This window comes from Euprymna scolopes, chromosome 27 (assembly GCF_053919585.1).
Source record: "Euprymna scolopes isolate OS-2025 chromosome 27, ASM5391958v1, whole genome shotgun sequence".
In the NCBI taxonomy this organism is placed as follows: domain Eukaryota; kingdom Metazoa; phylum Mollusca; class Cephalopoda; order Sepiida; family Sepiolidae; genus Euprymna; species Euprymna scolopes.
In genome coordinates, this window is record NC_136508.1 from 36,419,346 (window position 1) to 36,441,577 (window position 22,232).

General features: G+C 37.2%; 1 protein-coding gene across 7 annotated transcripts in view; it reads left to right on the forward strand.

Annotated features, from left to right (window-relative positions):
* Positions 1-22,232, forward strand: part of LOC145248827 (uncharacterized) — a 338,846-nt gene that overhangs the window by 221,067 nt on the left and 95,547 nt on the right. For all 7 annotated transcript variants that reach the window (XM_080110520.1, XM_080110523.1, XM_080110521.1 and 4 more), the window contains one exon: positions 18,100-18,232. In XM_080110520.1, the coding sequence (XP_079966646.1) occupies positions 18,100-18,232 (133 nt within the window). The remainder of the gene's footprint in view (positions 1-18,099; positions 18,233-22,232) is intronic.

Here is a 22,232-nt window from a genome sequence, read left to right on the forward strand (position 1 = left end):
GATGTACGACCGTCGAGGACAACCTGGATTTTTCTCTTATCTAAAAAGGATTTAATTATGTTAAGTATTCTACCAGTGATACCGTAAGATCTAATCTTCCTGAGGAGACCCTCATGCCATACCCTGTCAAAAGCCTTAGATATATCTAGAGCTACCGCTCTGCCCTCTCCCGCTTTGTCCAGTGAATGGTATATGCGTTCAGAGATTACAGTGAGGATGTCTGCCGTGGAACGGGCTTGTCTAAATCCATATTGTTGGTCGGTCAGAAGTTTAGCATCTGTAAGGTGCTGGACTAGAGCATGGTTAATTAAGGTCTCAAATATTTTGGCGAAAAGTGGGAGGAGGCTAATAGGGCGATAATTTAATGGGTCAGTTCTTTCGCCAGAATTCTTGAATACTGGTACCACAGAAGCAGTTTTCCAACAGCTCGGAAAGCAAGATTCATTAAGGCATTTGTTGTAGAGTTTGGAGAGAACTGGAGCTACTTCGGCTGAGCACTTTTTTAATAGCACAGCTGGGATGAGGTCGGGTCCACATGCTTTGGAAGTGTCAAGGTTTCTTATGATAGCATGCACCTGAGCAGAGGTGATTTCCAGATCGTCTAGCGTGGCGTCTGTCCGCATAGGAAAGTCAGGTAGGGGGTGGTTTAGAGGGTCCAGTGTAGAGTTGGAGGCAAACCGACTGGCAAGCATGTTAGCCTTCTCGGTTGCTGAGCAAAGAACCTCGTGATTGTTGGTTAGTGGGGGAATTGTTGATTGCCCATTATTTACTACACTGTTGTAGATTTTCCAGAAGTCACGAGTTCCTAATTTTTGTGCTTCGATGCGTTTTTTAGTGGTTTCCGTAAATTCCCTCTTAGCTGTCGCTATTTATTTTTCAACGTTACTTCTAGCTTCTATGTACTTTTGTCTGTTTGAACTCGACTTATGTCGGTTAAACCTGCGGAATGCATGCTGCCTTTGAGCAATGGCAGTTGCGCAAGTCGAAGTAAACCATTGGGGAGAGTGGGGCTTGCTATAGAATTTCCGCATGGGAACATGCACTTCGATTGCAGTTTTGAACCATTCAGTGGTCTCGGTTGCACACTGTTCAGCAGGAAGAGAAAAATATTTCCCCATGGGGCGTCTCTGATAAGATCTCTGATAGCTTCCCAGTCAGCCTTTTTATAATATCTCGTTGTTTTGAGCACTGGCTCTTCAGTTTTGGGTCTGGAGTTTAGGGCGATTTCAACCATTATTACTGCATGATCAGCGTTCCCAAGTGGGCTGTCGGCTTTCGTTACACAATCATCAGGAACTGTGGTCAAAAACAGATCTAATAGTGATGCGTGTTGCTCTTCCTGATCAGGGAAGCGGGTTGGGAAAGTAACAATTTGCGATAGGGAGTGAGATACAGAGAAGCTATGAGTTGCGCTGCCTGCTGCATCTGTATAAGTAGAGAATCCAAGCCAGTTTTTGTGATGGACATTAAAGTCACCAAATACATGTACTTGGGCGCTAGTGTCGAAGGAGAGTGCTGTGTCTATGCTGTCAGATACTTTGTTTATTATGGTGCAGTCTTGGGTCGAGGGAGAGCGGTAGAGAAAGTAAAAGTAGCTAATGTTGTGTTGCATGATTAGTCTAAAGCACATAAAGGCTTGATCATCCGTTTCTAGGTTTGTTTCTCTAGTCAAGGGAAGGGTATTACGAATGTAAACTCCAAGTCCGTGCATATGTCTGTCAGAGTCCTTACGGCAGAGTGGGAGATATCCAGGCATGTTAAAGTAGTTAGAGGGGATGGAGGAGTGTAGGTTAGTCTCACTTAGTGCTAAGATATCCGGGGTATTTGTTAGGAGAAATGCTTCAACATCGGCTAAATTAGTTCTAAGCCCACAAATATTTGTGAATGCAAGCCTCAAGGGAGGAGGCAAGTTGGATTTGTTTGTCCCTAAGCCTGGTTTAAGCTTATTTTTAGATTGTACTGTCATCATGTTTTTTAACGAGTTTCAGTTGGGTTAGGGGAAGCCGAACAGGAGGTTATGCAGAATATCACACATGCATCACAAGTAGACCATCAGCTGACCCTCCATCAACTAGGACTGTGGCCTCAGGAAAGCCCTACCGGGGATGAGTGCAGGGTCCCTTTCCATGCGCGCCATGGCACTGCAAACATCCCGATATTATTCAACTGTTGATGGAGCAGCCGCTCTAAGCGCTACCAAAGAGTTAGGGCTCCTGTACTACCAGTCGGAAACAGCAGCCAGTAACTGTCAATCCGGTACCCTCAACCCATCAGAGGAAGGTCAACCCAATCTAATTGCTCAGGCATATGTGGTACTCAAGCATTCTCAAGTGCCCAGCTTTAGGGGTGGGGTGTGTCGGGAGTGGGGGAAACGGCGTTCATTGCCCTAGACAAGAAACAAGATCTACCAATGGGTGTTTCTGTCTAATCACTGTGATAGTATCTCTGCGCCTGACTAATAGGCAAATATATATATATATATATATATATATATATATATATATATATATATATATATGACTACTTCATTTAATCACATAAATACGAAAGTATAATTTTATGCGTAAACTTTAAGTATTTACTTCAACAATGCTCAATACATAGGTAGAGCTAGATAGTAAGTTATAAAAAATATATATGGCATATACATTTTTATAACAACCTACTTACTAATATATATATATATATATATATATATATATATATATATATATATATGCAGAGTGGAAACAACGCTACAGCTTTACTTTAAAACTTTTATTGGAAAAATCAATTTAGGTAACTTGATTATGTAGTATAGCTGACATCTATTCAATGTAGCCGTCTTCAGCCTCAATCACGACTTCGAGACATGTTCGGAACTGGCAGCATGCCTTTTCCACAAGCACTGGTGGGAGCTCAGTAAATACTCGGTAAATGGGGTGCGATCAAGCCGCCATTTGGTGTTGTGGAAGGTCATGTTGGCCATGTTTTTGACGTATGATCAAACGAAGTCGTCCAGCAGGTTCAGGTCGGTGGAGGAGGGGGGGGGAGTGAGAGAAAGGTACAAAGTTGTAGCACTCCTTCTAAAGCTAAGCCTGAGTCTCTTTGAACTTGTGGGCCAGCACATAGTCCTGCTGTCACACCCAAGGTCTGCCAGCGACCACCTGCCTGCACCAGGGTATCACCACACTTTTCAGCACATCCAGGTACACTTTGGTGTTGACTTTCAAGCCAACTTTGAAGATGTGATGGGGTATGATATGACCATAACCACGGCAGGCAACTAATTTGAGCTGTGCCCTCAACCGTTGAAATATCCGGATTTGCATTTTGAGGGTGCTGGCAATGGTCCTGTTGTTATAACTTTGATCGGTAGAGAGCATGAGTTGTACAGCGGCGCATTTCTGATTTCCCTCGTTGAATATTGTGTCACTTTCAGACATGATAGAAGGTTCCTATCACTCTTGGGATTTGTACACAACGAGCCAACTAGTAAATGGTCTTCAACAATAAAAAAAAAAAGAAAATCGTTTTTCATCAAACGGAGATGGAATCATGTCGTCTTTTCTAGGGTGATAATTTTATCGTTCCACCCTGTATATCTATTTTATATCGTCTTTCATAGTCACAAAGATGGGTGAAAGATGTCTAAGCATACGCACTCATCTTGTTATTAATAATTTAATGAAAATGTTATTGAAATTATCTTCTAATTATTTTAAACTTATTAGAATTACAAATTACAAAACTGGTAGAAATGATCCACCATTATGCAAATTTTCTGAGGGGGATAATACAGCTAAAATACCAATTTTTGGCAACTGATGGCGCGACACGTCTTTTAATCCGCACAAAATCACACAACAGAATAGAACAACCCCGCTATCACCAGATTAGTCTGCTTGGTGACCAACAGATGGCTTTCTAGATAGTGTGTCATCAATTTGTTTAATTACACTAAACCTACTGAGAATGGTCTTCTGGAATGGTCCCTGGCTTTAGTAGAGGCCATCTTGGAACGACAACAACGCCTTTGGGTATAGCATAAAACCACAACATGATTTCATTTAAATTCGATATAAAAGTTATTGTTTTAGCGAAAGAAGGAAGCAAAAGAATATATATGGAGCATGCATGATGAAATGCTAATAAAATTAAATATTAATAATAGGATAACGTGTTTGTTATTTATTTTGTGTGTCACACTTACATCCCAGTGACTTCCATTTCTTGTAACAAATAATTTTACCAAGAATTTTTCATAAGTTTTGGTTTCAGTTTCGATTATAGCTGAAGGAACTCAAGTTATATATATATATACATATATATATATATATTCATAAGTTTTGGTTTCGGTTTCGATTCAAGCTAATGCACCAAAGTCATATGGATATATTTTTTTTATTTTTGAAATCACAACTTTATACTATATAAAAATCAATAGAAAATTAACTCTATAATAATATATACGAAATCTGCAAGAATTAAAATATCATATTTAAGCGTACTTTATGACCGGGCTATGCCGGGCATCTCTCTCTGCTAGCTTAGATGAATACTTTTGCAGTTTAAACAAAAGAGCTACAATAATATCAAAGCATTTCCATTTATGCTGAACATCTACAGAATGGCAACATCAATATATTACATATGAGTCTTCTGTGGAGTTTCCACAGGTCCTGCTAGTTAAATATTAATGGAATAGAAGTGTCACCAAGTAGCAAATAACATAGAGATTTTTATAAATGAAAAATTTGAGAATAATGAAATTTATAACAAAACATTTTTATACAAAAGATAAAAACATAAAAGTTATTTTTCAATCATTTACACAATAACGTGTTCAGTGAATGAAGTTGGCTTATTAGTCACAAGTCAAAAATATACATAGTGTGATCATATGCGTATGTGAGTATTTGGCAGCGTGGCATTGTGTATGTGTGTGCATTTACTTTATTATTGTTAGTGCGTGTATAGATGTGCATGAGTTAATGAAGATTGAATACGTGAGTTATTGAGTTCTTTTCTTTGCAATTTGTTTCTCAGTCCCTCCCTTTGCCGGAGGGTAGGGATGAAGAGTAAACGTTTAAGTGCAGCTGGTGAAGTATGCTGAAAACTGGAATTTCTAAGTTGGCGCTGGCTAATTACTTTCACATGTACATGTTACTTTTTAAGGTTTGCAAAGATTTGCATTTGTTGAAAATTATTTTGAGTTAACACATTCATGTTAAAACTTCTTAGCTTTAGAAAGTGACGAATAGTGCACATCAAAACAAACCAGAGAAAGAAAGAGGATAAGCAATTAGAACCATTTACGTTTTAGTATTCGTTCGAATCACATTTTCATGTCTAATCTACCCCAGTCTACTTTTATTTTATATCTAATTTTGCTTAAATTTAATCGTAGCTGTGATTTCACAGGCAAATTTAAATGTCAACCCTAGTGTTAAAAATAAACACAGCTCTATCAATAATCGCTAGTAGAGTCAGTGTAGGAGCAATATTAATTAGGGATGATGGATTGTTACGGTTCTGAATTTTTTAGATGAGGATTGGTTATTTGTATTATTTGGATTCTTCGGACTACTGTTCTCATCTTGATTGTTATTTTAACAACGTTTCAGTCACCTCCGACCTTCTTCAGGTGTATCTTATCAAACTCAGGAATCTTTACAGAATTTCAAACAGAATCCTTTATTTAATTCACGGGGGTAGCATGTTCTTGTTCCTTCAGTCATAACTGGGCAGAAGTCATTCGCAATTGTATTTTGGGTGTCGCCTCCACTGAGGATGCTGCAAGATACACCTGAAGAAGGTCGGAGGTTACATCGACTGAAACGTTGTGCAAATAACACTCAATATGAGAATAGTAGTCAGTAGTCTAATAATACGAATGATGGATTATTATTAAGATTAAATCAGATGATTCGGCAAAACGATTAATGCAGCGGAAAGGTTCTGAAATCAAAGGTGTTGAAAAAAATCAGTGTTCTACATATATTTAAAAATCAGTTGACTTTGATAATTCAAACTCATTTAGACAATTAATGATTAGTGTTTCAAGCTGAGATTCGAAACCTGACCATTTGTACAGTAGTTAGCCCTCTTTCTCATAAGACACCTTTCACCATAGAAAATAAGAGAAATTGTAATGTTTTTGTATTTGTTTACATCGTCGGTTACCAAGAGAACTTCATTTTTATTAAGAAGATTAATGCTTTACAATAAGTTAAAACCATTACTTCTCTTACTAGAGAGCTCAACTTGTAAATAGGGTATATTTTATATTGTAAATGTTGTATATCTCTTTCTATTTATCTCTCTCTCTCTTTCTCTCTCTCTCTGCCTGAAAATGCAATTAAAAAATAAACCGCCAAAACAATATTTTTTAGTAGGAGAGAGTGGGAGGGGTCATCGCTTATCAAGGCCGAAAGGTCACTCATGGATTATGCAGGCGAAACAACTGTGATTTGTAATAATGGAAATTGGGCAGAGTTTGATGATTTAAGAAGACAACTTAACAAGAATTTGTTTACATTGGAATTGAAAATGACCATGTTGTAGTCAGTTGGGAAGAATCCCCGTGGTATTGTGCTCCACAGATGGGTAGTTCTAGGAAATAAATTTTGCTTGTGGAATTTTCGTAACACATTTGAATTAAATTTCATGATCAATGTAATGATGGTAAAACGATCGTTATGTATTTTCTCCAGTTCAAGTTGCCGGTGAATCTTAAGCTGAAGAGTTTGAAGGATGGGCTCTCAGGTTGGCTGTTATTTGTCATGGCAATCAGTGATCGAGAAGTTTTTCTGGTAGTTGTTAAAGGAAAGAAGCTTAATCTTAGTAGCATTAAATGTGACCGTTCACTTACAACCTAATTCCACTACCGACTGGAGATCGTTTTCTAAGGTTTCTGCCATTGCCTTGGGTATGTGTACATTCATTTTATTTTACTATATTCGTTAATGAAGTTTTTTGTTTTTTGTTTTTTTTACACAGTGGTCACCACTTATCAAGGCCCGGAAGCCACTCAGGGATAAGGGTTATTGCAAGTACATTACGTTAGTGTGGAGATTTGATGAACTGTTTACTTAAGGGGGCGGTTCATTAGGAATTTGTTAACGTTGGACTTGAAGACATCCAAGTTGTAGTCAGGTGGGAAGCAGGCACACGGAACAGAGTTCCACAGGCGTGAAGTTCTAAGTTTCGCTCTTTGTACTCTATCGTTCATTCGGTAATAATGTTAGGTCATGTGATCCATTCACCCATTACAGAACAACGATCTTGATTTTGCTGGGACATTTGCGTAATCAAACATTGATGATAATCAAGAAACAACTGACCTTGATGATCTCTGTGTGTATGATATATATATATATATATATATATATAAACTCAATGGGATTATTGAATGGATTAAATCTATCGCAATCCTATGTCTACAGATTAACAAGTATTAGCAGTTTTTTTAAGCAGTTATCTAATTTAATTAGTTTGCTAATCTCGTGTTATTTCAAGTCAATTAGTTTCTACTAATTTGAGAGCAATTCGTGAGACTTCCTTTTTTCTCAATATGACTGACATTGACGCTGGCTCAGATCCAACACGACGCCTCTCTATTATTAACCTTGAATAATTTTCGTTTGACTTTTTAACACAATCTTCTTAAAGGAAGTACAGCTGCCATGACACAATTCTCAACAATTGAAATTTCAACACTAATTTCTTCAAAGTAGTTTTCATTGATATTCACTGAGTACTCATATATGGTGACCTTTTGCCAGATATTGGTAGAGTTTCACTAAATAATCATAGCTTTTAAAGTTAGGATTCTTGCAAAATTGGTAATATTTAAAATATTTGCATTTTTTTTGTTTGTTTTTTTTTTCTACTTATTAGTTCAATCGTGGATACATTATGAAGAGACGATAAGAATCTTAAAAAGATCTCTCGGTTGGAATGTATGAGATAGCGGATAACGGTCTGGCATCCTGTAGGATGCCCCTTTCGCGGCTTAAGCAAAATGATAAGAAAATTGAGAAAAAGAAAAAAGAGAGAACTTGAATACTTACTGTCCCCGAGTGTCACAGGCAGGGTTTCCCAAAGTTTAGGACACTATTGAGCCCCTGAGCAGGGCAAAGGTTTTTCACTGAGCACTAACAAGATAATTTCTAAAATTTCAAATTTTGACTTGTTCATTAATTGTTTCTGTTCGTGATTTTACTATATTTTCGTGTTTACAACTATTTTTTGTTTTTTGGTGAATCAAAAATTGTTACATTCTTTTGTTAATCTATTTTTTTAAAATTACTTTTTCATGAACCATCCTAAAACTTTTTACACCTTTTTGTATCATGTCCTTTTCCAGTTAAAAAAAGATGATTAAATATTTCCAGCCATTTAATTTTTCCATATAAAGCATTTGGCCCTCTTTAAGAAAGGGTTTCTGGAGGGCTCCATTTGGTCCTTAGCCTTACTCACGGAGCCCCGGGGCTCCATTTGATCCTTAGCCTCTCTCACGGGGCTCCAGGGTTCTATAGAACGAAGTTTGTGAAACCCTGGTCTACAGGACAATCTAATATGAAGATAGTTCTCCTTACAAATAAACCTTGATCAAATATTCAAAATAACAATATTCGAAGCCAAAATACAATCCCCACCCCACGGTATCGCTACCCACACTAGCTTATACGACCATTGGCGAACCTTCTCTAAGTGATATTGCATAAAGTAACAAGCACTAAGCTAGTTACTCCACCTGACTAGATTAATTCTTGTCCTGGAATCTAGGAAGATCAAGAGATCACAAGAAAGATATACTATAACTATAGGGTGCTTTTACAGAATTGGGACAGGATTTTGTAGTCGATAAATGAACTTTTCAGCTAAAAAACAATGGTTTCAACTGATTTTTTTTTTTTTGTCAATTCTAATAAGTTACAACGGTAGCTTCCAAATTATGCAATCGAAATTACCTGAATATTACTGAATCATTAAAAAAAAAACTTTAATCGTGTTAGTAGGTGAAAAATTGCCGCCATCTTGTTTTTATAAAATGAAGCGAAATGAAACCATAAACAAACGAAGTAACTCTAAATTTTTAATGTGACTAACGCAAAACAAATAACAAAATAAATATAACATATATACAGTGTTTCTGAGTCTGGTTTTCATTTAAGATTTTTTTCATAATTATTTAATATAAAAATAACTGTTTACGTGAAAATTAACGTAAAATTAATATATATACAAGTTTTTTGCAATTGTTGAATTGCCTCCCTTGTGACTCTCCTGTGTCTTACACACGCTCGTCTTCTTTAAATTTTATTTTCTTTAATAAAAAAAACTTTCTACCTTATCGATTTTCGTAATTTGTTGATATAATCATCTTAAAAATACGAGGAATACGTAGATATCGTTGTTTTCATGTGAAATTCAATATTACGATTTCCGAAATCTCGTCCCAATAGTGTAGAAGCGTCAACAATAGTTAACTGATCAACGAGAGGAAAATTAATGTCAATAACTTCTTTACTAATTCATCGTTTGAGAGGTGAAAGTGAACTTTAATAGAATATTCGAATGGTTATGTATCCCATACGGAGATTAAGTGTTAACTCCAAGAATGGGCCTGTTGGTTTTTGAGAACTTTGACTGAAGTAAATCCAAACAAAAAAGTCAAACAAACCTTCATACAAAGAGTTGCGTAAATTGCTGAACACAATAACGTAGTCGTAGTTAAATACGTACGCATATTGACGATACATACATATATATATATATATATATATATATATATATATATATATATATATATATATATATATATATATATATATATATATATATATCATATATATATCATATATAATATATATATATATCACGTATCGAGTTAATATCGCATCCCCCTAAGTAATCCAATTTATAAAATTCCCACTACTTATGTTTACTACGCTATAATCACATTGATTAATGTATACTCATCAACCCTTATCCTCGAGTGCCATCCGGGCCTTAATAAGTTGTGATTCCTGTGTAAAAAAAAAAAAAAAAAAGATCTGAGCGTGACCTCATGGAATGTAATTCATCAAGATTGAAGGAAAAAAAGGAGAAAAAGGACAAAGGAAAAAACGCGTGGCGATTTGAAAGATATTCGAATCGACAAACACATCATGTCTCCTCTCCCCATCCTTTTTGGAAACGAGCTGGCCGACCTGTTGGAGATAAATTACGGCAACACGAAAGTGAATCGTAACTAAAAGACCTGAACGCCAGCTAAAGAATGGCGAATTCCTGTTGTAAATGCATGTCGGCGACTTGCGTGTGAAAGCGAAAAGAAGTTTGTCCTTCACCCAAAAAAAGTTTGCGTCAAAGTGAATTCTTTTCTTTACAAGTCTTTACATACAACATGTTTGGGTCCATTTTAAAAGTAATGACAACCCTGCCTTGACAGAGTTCAAAACCGACGTTGTAATCTAGTAGACGATGCCCTTTTCTTGTCTCTACAACCTCTTCCTGACAAAAGAGACGTTGCGGACCTGTCTCTACTCTATCATTATTTTCATGACAAATGTTCGACTGGGCTCCCGTCTATGATCCCCCACCTCGCCAATCTTTCACAAAATACACTCGTCTAACCAAAAATCACTATCAATAAATTTCCCTATTCTCTATCGGTGCCTAATCCTAAACGTAGATTCCATCAACAAAACTTCTTTCCTAGTACTGCCCGTCTGTGGAACTCTCTTTCGGTAGTCTGCTTTCCAAACTATTCTCATCTTCAAGTCCAACTTAAACAAGTTCTTATTGAACCGTTCTCGTAAGTAATCTAATTATAACAAATTTCCACCACAAACAATTACTACACTACTGTCCCAATGACTACAATACACACATTAACCCTTATCCTCGAGTGGCTTCCGGGCCTTGATATGTGGTAACCCCCTTTGTACAAAAAATAAAACTTACACACTGATGATGATTGACGTCATCAGTATGAAACTACCAGCTTGCTCATAATATTCAATCTGTATCTATAAATATGACTATTATTCCTGTAAGTCATTTTTTTTTCCTTTTTCAAATCTGCATCCATATTCTTTGGATTCTTCAAATCTGTATCCATATTCTTTGGATTCTTCAAATCTGTATCCATATTCTTTGGATTCTTCAGACGACTGTTCTCATCTTGAGTGTTATTTTCACAACATTTTGGTCAATGTAACCTCTGACTTCCTTCAGTTGTATCTTGTCAAGCCCGGGAATCTTTCTGTCGAACTTGGGAATCTTTCTGTCAAACTCGGGAATCTTTCTGTCACTTTTTAGGCCATGTAACTTAATCTTGTTGAACTCGAGAATCTGTACAGAATTTTGAATAGAACACTTTATTTAATCCACAGAGGTACATGTTCTCGTTCCGTCAGCCATGGCTGAGTAGAAGTCCCAATTAATTTGCAGTTGGATTTTGGGTGTTGCCTGCACTGAGGATTGAACTTCCAACCTCTGGAAGAGTGTATCTTTTAGAACTGAATTTTTACAGAGTACTTTATCCACTAAGGCACGGGTCCTTGCACCAGAAAGATTCCAAAGTTCAACAAGGTACACCTGAAGAAGGTCGGAGGTTACATCGACGGAAACGTTGTGAAAATAACACTCAAGATAAGAACAGTAATCTGAAGAATCCAATCGATCCTTATCTCACAAAATTCAGAAACGTATTTTTAGTATTTCAAACTTATTAATGCTTCTACGAGGTGCCTTCAATAAGTTTCCAGACATTTTTTGTATAGGCATTTAAAATTGTTGTAGATTTTTGGAAATTCAGTATGTTATTGCTATACATCTTATGAGATGACTGACCAATTTTTATGATTTCAGGTTCAAATTAACAGCTACAGCAGGGATAGGAATACACTTTACTAAAGCCTTATTGTCACAGTTGGTGAATTTCAAAAATGCAATCTGGATATGAGGATATTTTAGAAGAACAACATGCAATAAAATTCTGTTTTAAACTTGAAAAAAAATACCACAAAAACGTATGGAATGCTTCAGACTACTTTTGTACTATCTTGCATAAATCTGGCAGTTTTTTGAGTGGCATAAAAGATTCAAGGAATGTAAGGAGTCTGTGAGGTGTAGGAGGAGTAAGGAAGTCAAAACACCAGAATTGATTGGCTAAATAAAGAATTTCATTGATAAGGACCGTCGAGTGTCTATAGAGACAATAAGTGCACAGTTTGATGTCAGTGTGGGAACTGTACACACAGTTATTTGTGAGGAACTAAAGATGTGGAAATTTGCACAAAGTTTGTCCCAAGAGTGCTCCATCTTTGTAACAGACTATTTGACCCAAATGGACATCAAGACAGCTTCTTACCCTACCTTACTTGCTCCTTGTGACTTTTGGTTATTCGCTAAGCTCAAGGAAAACTTTAGAGACTGTCGTTATGAGACAATTAAGGAGATGAAAGAGGCTGTGACGAGGGTCATTGACACGCTCACACAAGAGGATTTCATGGAGCTTTCCAGAAGTTGGAACGCTACAACAAGTGCATTGCAGCCGGAGGAAATTACTTGGAAGGGGGGGGCTAAAGTTTCATGTCTGTACTGTGAATAAAAGTGGCCAGACAAAAAGTCTGTAAACTTATTGAAGGCACCTCGTAAGTGAACAACATATTTCTACATATCTCTTCATCATAAACACAGGATTTGAATTACTAAAATCAATAAATCTAAAGAAAAAAAACATTACACAATTACGATCATCCTGAAGAAGAAATTTGATTCTGAAAAATTTTTTAAAGCAGTAAAAAATATTTTTTTTAAATATCGGATTGCAAATTTTCATAATTCTGCAATTATTTTAAGATTTAAAGCTTGTCATTGCATCTAAGTCGGCAGCAGTTTTATTCATATCTACATGAATAAAGCAGTAGATGTGTGTGTGTGTGTGTGTGTGTGTGTGTGTGTGTGTGTGTGTGTGTGTGTGTGTGTGTGTGTGTGTGTGTGTGTGAAAATATTTAACCTCCTAAACTACTGACCATGTAAAACTGAAACTAACAGGAAATGGTAGTCATACACCAAGAATTGTTTATAACGAGTAAAATGTTCAAGTCATTTAATATTAAATCTTTTTTTACCTATCTCTCGATAGCTACATCAGTAGGAGATGCGGCTGGAGCTCTAAATGTTTTGGTTTCGATTCTAACTGATGGCACCCAAGTCACCTTTTTGTTTAAACTTTTGAAATCAGTACTATATATTAGGTACAATATAATATTCAATAGATAATTGGCTCTGTAATAATAAATATGAAATCTACATGAATTAAAATATAATTAAGCGTATTTTATAACCTAGCAAGGTTGTGCGCACCCTCCCCCCAATACTGTGTGTGTATATATATATATTTATAATAATTAATATTTATATTAATTTATTTATTGCGGACTATTATTCTCATCTTTATTAGTTGTTGTTTCACGACGTTTCGACCAACTATTCCTCTGGCCTTCGTCAGGTGGTAACCGCGACGGATAGGAACTCCGAATCTCCTAACTGCATTCTCAGCAATCACTGCCATCTGTAGTTGTTGTCGTCTCACCACGTTTTTGGCCAAGTAAGTCTCTGGCCGGCTTTGGGTAGGATTGAAACCTCTATCTTCAGACAAAGCTCATCTGGAATCATAGAGATTCAACGTCTCTATCAACTGTGCCCCTAATAAACATGAGAATAATAGTCCGCAATAAATAAATTAATATAAATAATACTCATCTCAATAATGAATTCCAATTAAAATAATATATAATTAATCTTTATAAAAATATTATTATAAGCCCCTTTCAACGAGGATTGGGCCCCTTTAAGAGAGTTATAATAAGCTGTCAATCTTAGTGTAATTCAATGTTTTGGTATTTGCTGATGAACGCTATCTAACTTTTTGTATTTGTCTGCTTGTTTGGGGAAAGTACCGCACTGCAGAGTCAAGGGTGACTTTGTGACTGAGTTGGAAATTTTTCGATCAGTAGTAATTATATTCTTACACTGATGATTGAGTAAGTATAAAACACTTTGCATCATACGGGCAGCAACCAAGTTTCTGTAATCATTGTGTAGGGGGGGGATATAAAAATAGATAGAGAGAAATAGATAATCACTAATTAATCGTATGTTGACAGTCCATTTAATCTACATGTCTGAATGCGTTGCATGCTTCCCAACAAACTATCTTTTCAATAATTCTCTCTCCCTCTCTCTCTCTCTCTCTCTCTCTCTCTCTCTCTCTCTCTTTCTCTCTCTTTGAACCGTGGGGTGGTATATCCGTTTCTAACACATTCCTACCGCCCAAGCAACCTCCAATTCTTGACCATAAAGGTGACTTTGGCCAACCTCTTAGCAGTTTCCATTCCCTTTTATTCTCAAAACACAAAATGAAAAAAGTTGTTCTTAAAAATGTGTGACGTTGTGCATTCCTATCAAACAATTGCATAACACTGTAAAATAGTTATTACTGCTGCTGGTCTTAAATAATTGCTGTTCGGAATGCGTTTGGCCGGTCTATATGATGTTTACATGTACTTTCGGAACTGGCACAAAATATATGCAGTCACTGATAGTGAAGTAAAAGTCACAACACAGTTGATCTACAAAAATATATTGCTTTTATTTCACACCGACAATCAGCTTTTCGGTGACAAGTTGTTATTTTTTGTGTTTAAATAGTTGTCGGGCAGTGAAGAAATGGTGCCGCAGCCTTGCTCTCTCTCCCTTTCTCCTTCTCTCTCTCTCTCTAACCGACTGATTCTCTGACTGACTTTTCTCAGTGACGATTTTATTTATAAAAGCATTCTTTCCTATTGGAATGTTTAATATATCCTTTGTCTATTGTTTCAACCTTTGACCGATATCTGCTCACATATGTCTGGGTTAAATTATGCATTCCTTTAGACAATGGTGGAAAGTCTCGAATTTTTCACATTTGAGTCCATTTGCGTGTGTGCAATCCATCGAATGATTCCTTTTTAGGGTTGCCTGCCAATATCTAACACTATGGATGAAAGTATTTCTACTGTTTGAATGTATTGAAATTTTTAAAAGGATAATGCTTTAGAAACCAGTCAAAATGTTTTTTTTAAATAAATAGATTTATTTAAATTCTAATTATAGTTTTAATTTTTGATGGGTTGGTTTCTTATTCTAAATAAATTGTAAGAAAGTGCTTCACCATGAAACGTTCCTAACATGGTACACAAAATGGGGCTGCCTTCTTCTCACGTAGTTAGGAATGTGTGATTTATTTTTGTGCCTTATTCTAAGTCTTGACAATACTTCTTTTCTGTTGATTTTTAAATCATTTTTTTCTCATCTTTTACTTTTTGCATGATTTTATAGAATTTATTATTGGGGAAATTTTTCCTACAATTTTGCCATTTATTTGGAGTGTGGATCGTAAAAATAGAAAAGTAATTTAGGGAGAAGAAATATTATAATACAGGCTGTCCAAAAGTCACTGAAGTGTTTTGAACTTAAATAGATTCTTTATTTTTGCTGATATCTTTCTGTAATTTTAACACAATCTGACTAAGACATTGGGAAATTAAAAAAAAAAAAGAAATGAAAAATTCAAACAATATTTATTTATGAAAAATAATGTCTTTTAAATGTTGCCTATTTTCAGCTTTGCATATTTGTGTTCTTTCCAAAAAATTATTCATGACAAATTGCAGAATTTCTGGATTGCCATTTAACTCCCTTATTTCGTTCCTGATGTTTTCCTTCAATTCTTGCAAGATTTGGGGTTTGCTAACATAGACTCTTTCTTTAAGATATCCCCACAAAAAAAGTTGGAACTAGTCAAGTCTGTGGAACATGGTGGCTATTTGATATTACCATAGCGAAGGCTACTGTTGTCGCCAAAGCATTGCCTGAAGAAGCTCCATGGTGTTTCTCACCATATGTGCCGTCGCCCTATCTTTTTGGAACCATAATCCAGGCCTATTTTGACTTTGTGGGCACAAGAAGTCTGTAAGTCTCTCTCCAGTAACTGTGACAGCATTTTCGTCTTGATCTTCAAAAATATAATGTCCAATAATTTTATCCTACGTTACTGCACACCATAGAGTGCACTTTATGAGATGCAACTGCTTTTGATGAATTGCCTTTGGATTTTCAGAGCCCGTAAATCCATAATTTTGTTTGTTAACGAATCCTTTCAAATGAAAATGAGTTTCATCTGACATAATCAACTTTTGCAGAATATTGGGGTCATTTCGGACAAGTTCTTGTATTTGAACTGCATATTGAACACTTGTTTGAAAATCTTCAGGCTTCAAGTGTTGAACAAGTTGCACTTTATAAGGAAACAGTTTTCAACTGTGCAGAATATTGTGTAATGAGCTTCAACATATCCCAAGTTGTGTGGAACGTTGTTGAATCGATGTTTCAGGATGTTGTGCCACGCTCTCTCACACTCTTTCCCTATTTTCATTTGTGATGATGTTTCGCGGTCTGACAGCCCGCGGAAGATCAAATACAGCTCCTTGGTCTTCAAATTGGCGCACAATGTTTTGAATTGTGTTGTGACTTGGGCTATCTCTTACATGAAAATACCGTCGATAAGCTCTTGGAGTCAAAACAATTGACTCCTGATTTTAGTAAAACAATTTCACAACTTGCATGCGTTGTTCAATGTTATGCTTAACCATAATAAATTTCCAAAATCTTATCTGTAAAATATCTGATATAGAGAAAAAAAATAATCATTATTGGTAAAATGACTAAGATTTAAAAATCTCTTCGGTGACTTTTTGGGGCATGCTGTAGAATAGTCTTTGTACGCCACAAAATACGTTTTTAAATTAATAAACTTCATAGGTGTGAGTCTTCATTTTTCTCTTCTTATCGAAGATTGAAATTTTTTATGTCTGCTTCAAGTGGTTATAGTTCTCTATTATTTTATTTTTATTTTCTTATTTTGTTCAAATTTAGGATAGGTCATCCCACCACATGCCAGACATTCACCCACTATCTCATACATTCCAACCGAGAACGATGCCTCCATTCAGTCTCAAAAGTCAAAGGATACCTCATGTAGAGGGCAGCTGCATGTGTAATTGTGTGGTAAAGGTTGCGCAATCCCCAACCACACCTCTTCTGAATCGGCACTGTTTGAGTCCAGTGGCAAAAAGTCCAGGGCGACTGGAAACAATGTTCGAGATAATTGGAGAGCACGTGCAGCACCTGGAAGTCCCAAATGGTCACCCATTTAGTACTGACCAGGTTCAACGTTGCTTAACTTCGGTGATCTGAAGAGAAGCAGTGTGTCAAAGATTCTAAACATCCCTTTAAATACTGTGCATACGTGAGTTAGCAGAGGAATATTTACTGATGTATTTCTGTGACGGGTTGTAGTGTTACAATGGAACCATTTTTTGTCTTCAGGAGATTATCTGGACAGCGGTTCATCATGAAGTTTTGTTGTATAGTTGACATGTGGTGGTGGCGGTGGTGGTAGTAGACGACGTTGTATTAGTGTTGTTCTCTTTCTTTTTGTTGCAGTTTTCGTCGTCATCTTCTCAATAAAAATTATTACAGCAACACAATCTCATATGGGGTTTAACAACTCTTTTGGTGTTTTTCGTTTTGACTTATATACTTACACAATACCCATCAGTCTACCCAACTCATACCCCATAAAAGGTGGGGAACAACTGGCTTGAATATAACCGCTCTCATTCACAATTCAGAAACAAGAGGAAGATTTTATCAGCTTATCCACGATATGTCACTCGCAATTTTTTTTTTTTATTTTTTTTTTTACAAAGAGGTTGCTACATAACAAGGCCCGGAGGCCACTCTCTTGAGGTCATTAGGACAGTAGCGTAGTAATTGTTTGTGGCGGGAATTTTTGAACATGTAGCTTTAATTCTAATCTTAACTTCTAATAGAATTTCTCTTTACTCTAGCTTATCCTCTAGTAGAATTTCTCCTTATTCTAGCTTATGTGGAAAGTTCCGCTTTTAACATCATTTTGACACACCAACTTCTAGAAGTGTATATATCTGTATATCTACAGTGATTGTGATATTCCACGTTTTTCTTTTGTTTTTGCAGGCCAATATGCCGACCCCTGCAGAGGCCGTAAAGGGGAACCAAAGTAAAAGGACGTTCATCGTATTGTCCATCATCATCTTTGTATTCATCCTTTTTGTTGTAATTGCCATTGTGCTGCTGGCCATGGAGAATCGTAAGTTCCTTTTCAGAAAATTAGACATTTTTTTCACCAGGTGAGGAATTAAGGGATTTCAGAACATCGTTTCACATTCATTTCTAATATCTTCAGGAAGAAACATTTTGTTTTTTAATTAATATTCACTAAAAATATAATGCACACACACACACACACACACACACACACACACACACACACACACACACACACACACATACAGAGATGCACACAAACACACACATATCTATCTATCTATCTATCTATTTTATATATATATGTGTGTGTGTGTGTGTGTGTGTGTTTCATGCTTATGCAATCATCAGTGTAGGAAGTGCTAATTTGCTGCTGCTGGTCGCGAGATTCGAACCCAGTCAACAAAGCTACCTTTGGCTCAGCAGGCTAGCATCTTTCCTCCAGAACACCGGCAAATAACACATAAATATAAGGAAATTAAGTATCTAAGAATGCTTTTTTAGTGGGCTTTCACAGTACACAGTCAGACAGAGTATTCAACAATAGAAAATTGGAATGGTGCGTTATATATATAGTGATTATATGACATAATCACGTTGATACACTGGTTCCTGTTAGATTACCAAAGTTAAGCAATGTTGAACCTAGTCATAAAATGGGTGACCATTTGCGAATTCTAGGTGCTGTATGTGCTGTCTGTTTATCTCGGCAGGCAAAGCATTTGACATTCAGCTGATTCCTGAATTTCATAACGTCTCACCCGATCACAGTGTCCGAATAGTTGGAACAGGTGGAGCTGGTGTGCAAAATGTGTGGTGTTGACAACGTCATGCATATTTTACTGTACCGAGAGACAGGGTTCTTTCAGTATACCAATAGTTAACCCATGACCAGAGGGAGGATTTAAAGCAGGTAATACAAGCCTCCTTGTGGCTTTTGCACTGGACGCTTTTATTGCATTTGACAAGTATTTTTCTCATAGTTTTCACCCTGGAGAAACTGTGGATGAATACTTGGGTAAGCTACAGGAACCTGGCACGTCTAATCAAACAAAACTTCTCTGATCGATTTGTGCTTTTTGTGTTAAAACTCCCCAGTTTGGTTGCATGAGTCCTCAAGGATGGAACACATGACCCTGGAACAGATTAAGGCTAAGACTTGAGTTCTCATGACAGAAGAAGTAGAAGTGGATGAGCCTGTAGCTGCTGCTGCTGCTGGGTAATGCAGAGTTCTTCCTTGTGTGTCTGCAGATGTACCTTCAACCCAACCAGTAGAATGCAATCGCAGTGCATTGCCACAAATGTGGCGGTCCCAACCACTTTGCCGACAGCTTGGAAGCAAAATGAGAAGAATGGTCCTGGAGATGCATTGTTATCAGTGCCAGTAACAAGGACATGTCGCATCGAGGTTTCTGGGAAACGATGCAAGGGGTGAGAGGCCAGCACTACTCTCTCCCTACATAAATTAGAAGAAGTGCTTCCCGTAATATACAGGGTGAGCAGAAAGTTCTTGGACCAATTCAAAAGTGGCTTATTAATAGAAAATTACAAAAATATAAATTAAACATGAATGAAAATTATAAGTTAGGAAACCAAGAATAAATTCAAATTATTTATTTTCAATGTGATGTCCCTTCCTTTCGATTAGACGTTCAATTCTCTGTCTGAAGTTACCAACCTAGGCACGCAGCGTTTCCTGAGGTATTTTAGCCCATTCACTTAGAAGAGATGTCTTCAAAGCATCAACACTTGGATGAGCAACAGAACAGACCTTTGCCTCCTACAAAGACCACACCGAAAAATCCATCGGATTCAAATCAGGCGATGCAGGAGGCCACATCTCCTTACTCCAGAATCTTGGAAAATGACGTTGGCACCAGTCCTGAGTTTTTCTGGAGGTGTGGGATGGTGCTCCATCTTGTTGGAAGGTGAAAGGCTGATCTTTGAAGTGTTTCTTCATCTCTTCAAATGCTGGAACCAAAATATCGTTAATGTAGCGATCTGTGTTGATCTTAACCCCCTGCTCCACGAAAATCAGAGGTGACTTCCAAGAGTTGGAGACTGCAGCCCACACCATGAGGGAAGACGGCTTGTGTCGGTGGAAAACTATTCTCACGGAGTCATCAATGTCTGCTGAAGATTTTGCGTAAACTCTGTCGTTCTGATTGTTAACAGTCGCTTCAATTGTGAAGAGTTTTTCATCAGAAAAAACGATCTCTCGCTCTGCCGTGCCAGCCTTCAGTTCTCCAAGAAGAAGCTTTGCTCTTTCAAGTCTCTTGTGCCTTTGGGCAGGTGTGAAGTACTGTCTCTTTCTCATCTTGTAGGGAGACAACTGGAGATCGTTTTTTATGATGGTTCTCATCGAGGTCACGCTCACATTCATGTCTTTAGCCATTTGTCTTGCAGATCTCTTCGGGTTCCTCCTTACCCTCTCTCGGACAGCTTTAATGACCTTCTTTGTTCGAGCAGTGCGAGGTCTTCCACTCCTAGGACGGTCTTCAGATGTACCAAGTTCCTTAAATCTGTTCACAACATGGTACACGATGGATTTAGCCACTTTCAAGAGCTTAATAATCTCTGAGTTTGTCCTTCCCGCGCAAAGAAGCTGAATTATGGCCTCTCGTTTGCTCATTTTTCTGAATGTTTAAACAAAATTATTTTAATATTTTTGTTGAAAATAATTAGATCAATAGTTAGACTAAATACTTACTTTATTCGAAAAGAGAAAAAGTGATTTTAACAATATTTAATTTTAAAACTAAAAATGGTCCAAGGACTTTCTGTTCACCCTGTAGGTAAAAATCAATGGGCTAGATCAGATAGCATTGGTGGATTCCGGCTGCTTCTCATCCATTGTGAATGGGTTAGTATGTCAACCCAAAGTATGGAAACCATAGTTCTGATAGAAGGCAGGAAATATCTGGTAGCATAACTTTAACAGTGTCCAACAGGAATCTTCTGGTAGCAAACAGCAAGCCATTGGGATGCAAATTGTTAAAGTGGCTCTTGCTCTAGGTGCGACAATAGAGCTGGAACAACCTGACTTTTGTGCAGCATTTAACCAATGCAACAAATCCTGGATGGTTTCATGGAAGTAGTCAGAAAAGTAAGGCCGGTTCTCGACTATCAAGAGTTAAATGAGCATGTGGACCCATTTACAGCAACATGGACATATGCACTGAAAAGTTGAGAGCATGCGGGTAAGCAAGATCGAATGAATCAGTGTTAGCATACCTTTAAGTACACATGCACTATCAAGCTGTACTAATCAAGAGACAAAGGTATTTGCCTGACCCGCATGTGGTTTGGATTCAATGTGGCACCGTCCATCATCCAAACAATTGTTGATGCTATTTTGACGAAGGACAAGCACATACAGTGGGAAATATCTGCATATATTTATGATGTCATGTGGACGAGTGTTGCGCCTGTGACCTGTGTAAAGGAACATCTCTACAGCTTCGGCCTCCTCAACAAAGAGCCAGAGAGGCTACAGAGTGGTTCAGAGTCCTTCATTTGCAGGTCTGGGGAGAGAATTATGTTCTGTATTGGAGAAAAGGGAACAAAATTCCAGACATATATCGTATCATCATGCAACATACTTTTCTTATGTGGCAAATTAGTTGGGCATCTTCTCATGGGTGCCTAGCTTCATGCTACCATAGCATTCATCAAGCAGATAGCATCCGGCATAACCACCGAATGAGATAACAAAATAGATCGTGCGCCTCTCAACATTATGGTTAAGGAGATTCTCAGTAGAGTGCAAGGTAAATCGTGTGTCAATGGCCAAGATCTTAACATATGGACTGATGCAAGCTCTCTCACTACCGGCGGCGTCAGTATATGATGAGGTTCTAGTAGATCATTTTTGCTGGTGACATCCAGAAAAAGACTCCCAACATATTAATCTTGCAGAACTCGATGCCATCATTAAAGGAATAAACTTGACAATCCTCTGGAAGACGACCACCTTGCATTTGATTACCGATTCTGCTTGTGTCCATAAATGGATCTCAGATATTCTCACTAGCAAGGCCAGG